Source organism: Carya illinoinensis, chromosome 3 (assembly GCF_018687715.1).
Source record: "Carya illinoinensis cultivar Pawnee chromosome 3, C.illinoinensisPawnee_v1, whole genome shotgun sequence".
Classification (NCBI taxonomy): Eukaryota; Viridiplantae; Streptophyta; class Magnoliopsida; order Fagales; family Juglandaceae; genus Carya; species Carya illinoinensis.
Genome location: NC_056754.1, coordinates 44,841,164 through 44,852,250, shown reverse-complemented (window position 1 = coordinate 44,852,250; position 11,087 = coordinate 44,841,164). Strand labels below are relative to the sequence as shown.

The 11,087-nt window shown below is 36.3% G+C and overlaps 1 protein-coding gene across 1 annotated transcript; it reads right to left on the bottom strand.

Moving 5' to 3' along the window:
* Window positions 1-8,816: 8,816 nt before the first annotated feature.
* On the bottom strand, window positions 8,817-10,178 carry LOC122304360 (pathogen-associated molecular patterns-induced protein A70-like). Its single transcript, XM_043116589.1, has one exon. The coding sequence runs from the start codon at window positions 10,013-10,015 to the stop codon at window positions 9,347-9,349; it is 669 nt and encodes a 222-aa protein (XP_042972523.1). The 5' UTR covers window positions 10,016-10,178; the 3' UTR covers window positions 8,817-9,346.
* Between the last annotated feature and the right edge of the window lie 909 nt (window positions 10,179-11,087).

The following is an 11,087-nucleotide window of genomic DNA, read 5'->3' as shown; positions in this document are numbered from 1 at the left end:
GTTCAAATGAAGCTATGCAGGTGCCAAACGAAGGAAGTGGATTGGATAGTGGATTGAGTTGAGATGAAAGTTTAAAATATTATTTTTTAATATTATTATTATTTTGAGATTTGAAAAAGTTGAATTGAGATTTGAAAAAGTTGAATTGTTTATTATATTTTATGTTGGAAGTTGGAAAATTTGTAATGATTAGATGAGATGAGTTGAGTTGAGTTTAGTTGGGTTGACTAACCAAACATAGCCTAACACATCACAAACTGAAAGGTCGAAAGGCAGTCGAAGGCCACTAGAGAACATGTTAGGATACAAGGAGAAATAGGATTCCCTTTACGAAGACCCTTTCCACCCTTAAAAAATCCTTTTGTTGTACCATTCATCACCACCGAATACCTAGTAGTAGTAGCACATTGTTTAATGAGATTGTAAACATCAACAGAAAATCCAAATGCATGCAAAAATAAAAAGTTCCAATCAACCGTATCATAGGTCTTAGCCATGTCTATCTTCATCATAATATTACCACCTCTAACCGGCATGTTAGTATCATGAACCAGTTCTTGAGTATACTAATGTTTTCAAATATACTTCTTCTTGGTAAAAATGCACCTTGGTCTATAGAAATTAATCTACTCAAGATTGACGTAAGTCTTCCAACCAACAATTTAGAGCAAATTTTATAAACCACTAAACATAGGCTTATTGGTCTAAATTTATCAAATGATGAAGAAACCTTTGGAATTAATACAAGGAAGGAAGAAGTATAATACCTAGGAAGAGAGAACCCTAGGAAAAAATCCCGCATAGCCTCCAAAAGCTCAATTTTCACCAAAGACCAACAATGACGGAAAAAACCTGACCCAAATCCATCAGGGCTTGGAATACTATTGACAGGAATTGAGAATAAAACATTCTTAATTTCCTGTTTCGATGGGCACCTACAAATAATCTGATTCTCCATTTTTGATACCTCAGCTTGAATTAAATGTGAAAGAGATAGAATTGATACTCTTGAACGGGCCTGAAGAAAGTCCTCAAAATACTGCACAACTTTGTCATGAATGGCTTTTAGGGGGGATACAATAATTTCGTCACTGAGATGCATATTGTAAATTGCAATATGTTTCTACACCTGTAATACTGCAAAAAAAAAAGATGAATTTACCGCCCCATGATCAATCCATGTTATTTTTATTTTTTGAGTAATCTGAATTTCCTCTCTTTTTAACCAATATGTAAGTTCCAGTTTTGACGCTAAAACATTAGTTTCAATGTTTTTTGAGAAATTTTCTTGGAGCAATGCCTCACCTTCCTCGAATCTCTCATCCAATCTTTTAATATGACCCCCTGTGCATCCAAAAACCTCCTTATTCCAATGTCTAAGTGCTATTTTAAGCCTTTTAAGCTTATACGTAAGCTTCGACAAGCCAGAACCCTAACTACCTTCCTACCAGACTAGCGATACAATTCTTCAAAAATCATCATTCGTAGTCCAAATCTATTGAAACTTAAAAACACTTGGACCATAATGTAACAACATGTCTTTCAACCTGAGTAGTAACTAAGAATGATTCAAAGACATGTGGGCCAAATAATTCGAAGAAACTGAAGGATATAATTCCAAATAACTAGAATTACAAAGAGCTCTATCTAAACGTGCCTAAATTCTTGCAAACCCACCTTGCCCATTGCACCAAGAAAATTTATTCCCTGTAAAAGGAACTTCAATCAACCCTCCATCATCTATAAAATTAGAAAAATCCTCCATTGCACAAGGCAACCTTGGATTCTCACCCCTCCATTCACCATCATGCCGAATGATATTTAAATCACCAATAAGGATCCATGGCAAAGCCAAAGACCCGAAAGAAACCAAATCAGACCAAATGGGTCACTGTTCCAAATAAATACATTTTGCATACCAACCAAAACAATCATTGTAGAATTTATCAACAAAGTAACTTGTTGGTTGGATGCGCCAAGAATATCTATGTGTATATCTATATGCCAATAAATCAATTGGTTCCCATCATTAACTTCATTGGAAAAAGATTCATCAAAGCGAAGAAAAAATTTCCAACGTAAAAACTTGTTATCCCTTCTAAAAGGTTCTGCCACAATAAGAATATTTGTTTTGTGATGTTTTAACAAAGATCAAAGTAATTTTTTCAATGTTCCAAGACCTCAAAGATTCCAAAATAAAATTTTACCTATCATAAATCCAGGCTAGAGGACCTGCTTGGAGCCCTAGTAGAACTGTGCAAAAGTCGACTTTGAGGAAGTTTTTACGCGACTTTTACATAGTAAGTTTCAGGATGGTCAGATTGGTTTATTTTCCTAGCCATATTCTGGCCCTTTGGTCTTTCATTTACTTTATACATATGACATGGTGATATTTGCAAATGGTGGAAAAAGGTTTGTTCAAGTGATAAGAGATACGCTTAATGTCTATGCTAGCTGGTCGGGATAGGTTGATAATGTAGAGAAATTTTATCCATGATAGGTTTTATGGTTGGGAGTTTTCTTGTTAAATACCTGGGTGTGCCTATTATTTCTGAATGAAGTCTTTGTGTTTGGAAGATTTGATTATAAAAATAAGAAAGAAAATAGAGGGATGGAAGATGAGATTTCTATCTTTAGGGGCCCACTTACTACTCTTAAAGCATGTTTTATCAAGAGTGCCAGTTCATTTTTAAAGCTGTATTACATGCCCTAAAGTCTGTTCTTGATGTGATTAATCGTTTATTTAGCACATTGTTTTGGGGCTCAGTGGAGGGGAAGCCAAAAAAGGGGGTGAAATGAGATTTATTATGTAAACCAGTTGATGAAGGCAGTGTTGGTCTACATAGTCTCAGTGATGTTCAAAAATCCTTACATCTTAAGTTTGCTTGGAAACTACTTACTGAAAAATATTTGTGGTCTAATTTTTTTAAGGCCAAGTATGTGAAGGACTAGCATATCTCTTTAGTCAATCCGCTAAAGGGAACCCTTTTTTGGAAGATGAATACAGATTCGATCCCTATGGTACTTAGTCATTCAACATGGCTTGTTAAAGAAAGTAATATTTCATTTTGGAGAGATAAGTGGCTAGAGATAAGCCTGATATGTGATGAATTCAAAATTGTGGAATTTTCTAAACTGAAAATTAAAGAATGTATGGTGGAAAACAGCTAAGATGTGGAATTTTTGGTGTGACTTGTGGGGCGCGAATTCTCAGACAAGATTTTGTCTAAGATATGGGGAACTAAAACTAGTTATGATATTTTAATTTGGTTGTGAAACTCGGATGGTAAATTTACTTCCTCAAATGCTTAGGATTTGGTTCGTGTAGTTGCTCCAAAACAACAATGGTCAGAATGGTTATGGCATTCGGCATTGCCTTAGAAATTCTCTGTTGCAATGTGGAAAGCTTTTTCACAGAGTTTGAGCATAGATGACCATATAAGGCACATTGGCAGTCCTGTGGTTTCCAAATGTAAATATTGCAAAAAGGGTGCTTTTGAAGATTTAAATCATGTTTTACATGGGGGTAGAATTGCTGTGAAACTATGGAAGACTTGCTCTAATTTTCTAGGTATTCCATAAGTGCCTAATCAATCTTGGTCACAAACAGTGGAAGCATGGTTTAGAAGAACAAAAAAAATTCTCATAGGTCAAAAATCTGGTTGGTTTGGTTCCAGTGATTTGAACTTGGAGTTTGTGGTCATGGAGATGCTCTACTCGAAAGGTTGTTGGGAGAATTTTGATGCTTTATGGAGGTAAGTTAAATATTGGATTGGCTGGGTTGGTAGTAGATTGAGAGTTTCTAACCAATTGAATAATTGGGACATTTCTATTTTGCAAGAGTTGCAGTTGCCGATTACTCCAGCTCATCCAAAACAAGTGCATGCAATTTCTTAGCATAAGCCAAGTTGGGGATGGTTTAAATTAAATGTGGATGGTAGCAGTCTTAATAATCCAGGTGAATCTGGTGCAGGTGGCATGTTATGAATTCATGATGGCATTACTCAGTTTTCGTTTGCTACATATATTGGTATTGGTTCTAATAATCGTGCTAAGTTGATGGTGCTTCTTCTTGGTTTGAGACGTTGTAAGTTATATGTTGCAAGTTATATGGAGTTAATAATATTATCCTTGAGTTGGATTCTCTATTCATTGTTAATTAGCTAAAAGAAGGTCAATGTAATGTTTGGTATTTGGAAGAAGTTTAGGAAGAAATTATATATCTTCTCAATGAGATGAATGTGCAATATCAACATGTTTTTTAAAAAGGAAATTCTACGGCAGATTGGCTTGTGAGAATGGGCAGTAGTGGAAGTATTGAAGAGTTTACACAAGGAAATATTCCTCATGTGCTTAAAGTAATTTTGCGAATGGATCTATGTGGGTTGCCAAAATTGAGAGTCGTTTAGAGTTGGTCTTTAATGTAGGTTGTTACACGTAAACTTGTGATTTGTTTTGGTTTAAAAATAGGCATGTTTAGAATGGTTTTATGGATTTTAAATTTTTTTAGATTGGCTGATATTGTAACCATGGTTTCCCTTTATCACAAGTGAGCATTCATTAATAAAGTGCCGGAGTTGCCGCCCTCCTTTTGGTGAAAAAAAAAAATGCTAGGATACAAGGCTACTTTCAAGGCATAGCCTTCAAAGTCCACTACTCCTATTTGGGGCACCAACACCACAAATTGGATTATGTCAGGCACCTTGAAGGTTGACTTCAGGGACTCCAACTTGTTAGGAGTCACCACCAACCACTTGGAGAGCCTGTCGAACCGTTATGACTCAGTACGAACCTCGGAAGGGTCTAAGCCCCCTAGGGCCCGTGAGGAGACTGAGGGTTTGTCATGCTTGGAGCTTTTGAGAGCAGAGCGTGGAGAGTTCTTGGGAGCCATGAGAATGTAAAGATAAAGGAAGGGAGGCAAAGTACACACAGAAGCACGAGGGATTTTGAGAAAGAAGGCGAAAGCAAAAAATTAAGGTAGGCTCTAAGTGATGATGGGGTTGTGGGTTTAAATAGGCCCTAGCAAAGGTTAGGATCTGAAGTCGAGGGAGCACATGCACCCCATGAGGCCATAGTGACAAGCATGAATCTTGCAATGCACACTATACAATGCGAAGTGGAGAGAAAGAGTTGCCTGAGACCATCAATGCTAGGAGAACTGAATAGACACAATCAAGTGCCAAATCTAACTGTCAAAATACATGCCACTAAAGTTGGGAGAGAAATCGCCATTAATTCCATTAATGATGAAAACCTATATAGGTACAAGCAAGTGCCAAGAGCCTGACATGTGCCACAAAGCCGGGAAGAGTAATGACTACACATCTCATAGGTGGGAGAGTTCAATAGATGCAACTACAGGAAAATAAGAACAAGAAGATAGAGGCAAGAATAAATTCCCACCAGACTAGTCCAGGAGGAATTGGAGAGGTAACTGTAAAGGGATTTTTCGTCTTGTAGGCCCAAGTAACAAGCCCATAAGGGACTTCATTGGAAGTGGGGGACATCCCAACTTGGCTAAACGACCCTTCTCCAAGAAAATTCACTGGGCCTCCACAGAGCACTTGGCTTATAAGCAAAACCAGCCCGTGAAGTAACTTTCATGTGGGAAAGAAAAACGATAGGCACAGATAAGACTTGCCGCCCTAACACATCCCTATAATGCCTAGCCCTTGAGAACCTGTACAGAGAGGTGGACGAGAGATGCGAAGGACCATCAATCTCTTGATAGTAGGCATGGACAGGCTCAACAATGTTCACTCATAGGTTAAAGTGTAGTTAGGGAGCCATGCCACATTAATGGTGCCACTCCCCAAACTCTACACCGCATTAATGGCGCCATCTCAAGGGCCACACTGCATTCAAGAATTATGAACAAACAACAATCGAAAGGACATGAGCTCCCTAGGCAAGTTATGGGTTGTCTCCACCCAAAAATCTCGTATAAAAGCTGACCCTGAGGTACTAAGAACTCTCTCTAAGCTCTCGCACAAACTAATAAAGAGATATATTGACTCAAGCATCGGAGACTCTCTGGCCTCCACCGACTCCCCCTTTCTCTATTTTCTTAAAGTCTGCAGGTAGAAAGGACTAGACTCGAGTTGCTAGAACCCAGCCCAAAGACGTACAAAACACAACGTTAACAATTCCTTCTTCCAATCAGACTAAAAGATGCTTACACTCGATGCTAAGTATCCACTTTCCCTCCGAGATACACATCAATATTTTAAGGTTTCTCCTACATGCCCTATTTTCATTTGTAGATCCAATAATATGGGTGACACTTGAATCCCACTTTTTCATAACTGTAATTCTAGATAATCTCTCAAAATCAGAAACAATCTCCTATAGTATCTGCGAATAATGAAAATCAGATTTCTTTCAAGAAAGAACAAATTGAGTTCTGTTAGTAGATTATTTTACCTGGTCAGGAGTTGTGAGAGCTGAACAGTAGAGAACCAATTTCTTTGAAGAGACAAAAGTTGCAATTCCTACTGGTACTGATTTCATGTTTACTAGCAACACAATCACAAAGTTTTAGATAGCTCATGGCTCTGACCTCTATCACTTACAGTGTCCCATCGACATTAAGGGATAGACTTTGCACAAGGCAAACAAAAACTTTTGCGACAACTCTTCTCGTAGCACCCAAGTGCTGCGCCCTTATTTAATTTTCACATCAACAAAATATGATTCTCCGACTTCTAGTTAATTCAGCTTCAAGATTAATTAATTGCAATATCATCTTCGAAATAGACATTAGGGGCCTTGCACGTATAGTTTTGAATACCTTGAATGGGAACACCATGTTAAATTCACAAAAATTTGAAATCATCAAAAATCACAATTGAGATAATTAAGAGATGTATATCGGTGGTGAGAAAATCAACGTCAGTGTGCAATGCAACTGTGCTTGCAGACTACCAGATGGAGGAGATGGAGGAAGAAGAAGGAGGGTTAGAGATGGAGAGGAGATCGTGCAGGCTAGGCGTCTTAGGGTTATGGAGAAGGAGATTAAAAAAAAAAGCAAGTTTACAAGCGCCGTTTCATTTTGCCATTCTTTTCTCTCGCCCATAACGAAAACGCACCGTTTTATTTTTTAGCTGGCATACGACCGGGATTCGTCCGCGAAATCATCCACCAATTAAGATGATTGGATATAGAGTTTTTCTTTTTAGCCACCTAGTTAGATACAGTTATGGATAGTAACGGAAAGGGTTGAACGCCAACCTCTTTCACCTATATTTTTCTTAGCCTGTATTCAAATCTGGTCGTTTTGTTTGAAACTTGGCAAGTCACTCGATTGACCAAGTTAACGGAATTAATAGTACTCTCATACAAGTATCGTAGCTAGCTAGCTAGCGACAAAGGCCGATATTTTCTTTGAGCTACGTAATATAATTACTAAGAAATGATATTTACAGTTAAAAATATATAAGTATTGTATAACTTTTAAAAAAAATTAAATAAATATAAGATTATGTAAATAAATATAAGATTATGTAAATAAATTAAGTTTTTGATAATAAATCTTATTCTTTTTTAAAAAATTGCATGACCTTCAGTAGCGAAACCATTAATTATATTGAGGGGGCTAACTTTTTTATTATATAACATATTTATGTAAAAAGTAATACTAAATACAGGGTATACAAGTTTTACGTACTCTCTTTAAGAAAAAAGTTAAGTCTATTATTAAAAAATAATTTTTTTATGTGAATCATAGATTTATCTATTTTTTTCAAATAGAGTGGGTGAGATTTGCACATATTCCTAGGACTGCAAACATTAGTTCTCTTATATAAATTAAAAAGAGATTGAAAAATTATAAAAACATAACTGCCAACTATTTTTTCATATAGATCATTGACCTAAAATAATTTTTCTTATATTTTCACTTTAGATTCCATATTAAGAAACTCAATATTGTATAACAAAAAACTTTAGAATTCTTAATAAGTTTATTATTTCTCTTAAATTTAATTTTAATTTTAATTTTAGAAAAGCCTCATCCTTGAAAATTGATAATATATAGAAATTAAATAAAATTTTGAGACTACAAAAAAAATTAGAGAGTGACATTTTTAGGTATATTGATTTTTTAAAAAAAAAAAACATTAGAGAACATATGGAGATTATAATTTTCTAGGGGGTGCATTTTCTATATTTGTAAAATTATGCATAAAAATTTAAGGGTTATTATATGATTTAAAAAAAAAAAAAAAAAAAAAAGGATTGGAGGGAGTCATGGCCTCCCTTAGTACAACGAGGCTCCACCTAATGACGTTTGCGTAATGTACGATTATGTGTAACCTTACTTCCTATATATATATATATATAATATTCTGGATGACAACTTTATGTAACATTGTGTCCTTTAATGGAAAAAATATAAAAAGTGTTAAGATATTTAATTCTTCATTATCTTTTCATAATATTGAGTTTTTAAGTACCATTTGGCGGATAACTAATGAGTAATTAACAAAGGCATGTGATTTGATTGATATAATCTCCAGTCTCCAAAACAGAGATATGAAGTTCGAAACTCCTCTCTCTCAAATGTATTAAAAAGAATTAATGAAGAATTTATTACAAATAAAAGTAAAACTCTCTTGTTAGAAACTTCATGAAAAAAAGTAAAATTACTCAAGAGAATAGAAAATAATTAAAATAGCTGTATTTTGGTGAGACACATCGGCGTTTTAAGGTCGTGAGGATGCATGGGTGCAATCTTTTTATTGGAGGAACTCATGAACTCATAATTACTGCATTGAAATGAATGATAGTGCGCCTGCGCCTTCCTCAACAATAATGCATGTGACGTTCATACGTTGCCTCTCCTCATTGACATGACACAGGAAGAAAATGACAGAAATGATCACCCACAGAATTTAAGCGCATCCAATGCAATTTTGGCCATTGGGGACATTTTACATCAACATCCATGACCATGCATGCAAAGTAACTTTAAGCAAGTACCAAACGATTACATAAGAAAGTAAAGACACTAATTGGTTAAACCTTCTATATAGAGTACTCTTCGTTTCATCACCCCCAATATTAAACCAGATATATAGGTTCAAAATGACCAATATGACCCTATCTCGGAATTCTATCAAATACGACGTTCGTCGAAGAAGAAACGCTGGCCATGAGAGCAGAAGGTCCATGCAGTACTTGGTTGAATTCTCACTGCCATTCTCCATGCTCAGTTATCCATTACGGGATGAAATGACCGAAATACCGTCACGATCTTGACATGGGAGACCAACAAGTATTGGGTATAATCAGCTGAAAGCGCAAACGAAAAATTATAAAACTATCGATTTAATTTAATTAGTTCCTCTTAAGCAAGTCGATCCCTGTAACGAAGAAGAGAGTCGAGCCGCTGCAACCGCAGCTGCTGCTTAAACCTGTAAATAAAATCATCGGCCTTCACGTCCACCTCTTCGTCATCCTCCAACGACGCCGTCACCTTCTCCTCGGAGCTCCCTACCGCCGATTTCTCGCTCATAGACTTCTTTATCTTCTCCCTTGGCCTTTCATGAGCTCCGACGACGCCCTTGTCCGACTTGCTCCGCCTCACCAAATGGTCTGCGTCCGTGTTCAGATCCGTAGGGTGATGAACTTCGCTTTCCCTGGCGGACGAGTCGGATGGATAGAGAGAGGAGAGGTTGATGGACTTGAGGCGTTCCAACAGGAAAGGAGGCCCGGCGATTTGGGTCGGAGGATGATCCGGAATGGGATACGGGGTGTTGACGTGCTTGGGACCCGTAGGCAGCAGAAAGTGATCGGCGATTGGGTCTGCGTTGGGTTGCTTGAACTTGTAGAGGGAGAAGTTGTTGGACCTGACTCGGTCGAGAACGGACGTGACTCGACCGAGTTGCTTCTGTTCTGGTATTCTCTGAGAGCCGAATCGGGATCTGAGAAAGATGGTGGCTATGATGAGGTTGAGGGGGAGGAAGATATAGGCGGGTGTGAACCAACTGGTTATGAAAGCCCACATGTAATTCATAGCTTGCCTAGAACCAAAACCTCTTTCCTTGGAATTACGACAGACAATGAGACTTGAGAATAGAGAAGAGAGGAGTTATTTGTCAGAATCCGATAGTGGAATCATGTTAGGGGCAGTGTCTTGGGTTCGTTATATAGGGCATGTGAAAGCCCTTCCTGTTGTTGACAACTTGACAGTATAGAGACATGGTAATGGTCGAGTTGTGCTGCACCACCACAGGGTGTAGCATGAGAAATGATACCGACAAGTCCAAATGGGGTTTTTTTTTTTTTTTTTCAATTCAGAACATTATCATAAAATATTTATTTACTCATTAGGTAAAAATTAAAAATTAAAATGGAATTGTTAGAATTCCTCGGGAGAAACGGACTTCGGTGGACTAAGCATCATCCATGTATATATAGTAATGACATGTGTATATGTCGTGTATTTATTTTAAATACGAGTATAATTTATTATTAAAAAATTAATTATTTTATATTTATTTAATTAATTTAAAAAAATGCATGATATTTGTACAATACATAATTATAAATTTTCTTTTTCTTTTTAACCTGATCCTCTTTTAATATATATAAATGATTTTTTTTTTTTTAAAAAAAAACATATAATTTTAGGAATCATGAAGTCGTCATCGTGAGCTTGGTTGATTTTAATGATGTTTTCGATTCGACTTTATCCTCGGGACAAAATTAACAGTAGACTTCAAAGTGATCGGCCAATACAAACATCATGAGTAGGAACGGAGCTGTAGCTAGGTGGAAATTCGATCTGAGGTTGTATTAATATGTGGTTCATATTGAGGCTTGAATTTAAAAATCTATTACAGCATTACGTGAAATTATTATTTATCTAAAAAATCTTAAATTTTAATATTTATATTTCTAACAGACAATTTCCGATTGAGATTGTTGTATGATTACTGGACGTATAGAGAAAAGAATTAAGTTTCGCGAAGCGATGATGACCTATGAATGATACACGTTAATATGATATCATCATTATTAATTGCATTACTTTAATAATAATGATATATATAATTGTGGAATATGAAAGTATTATACAGTTATTT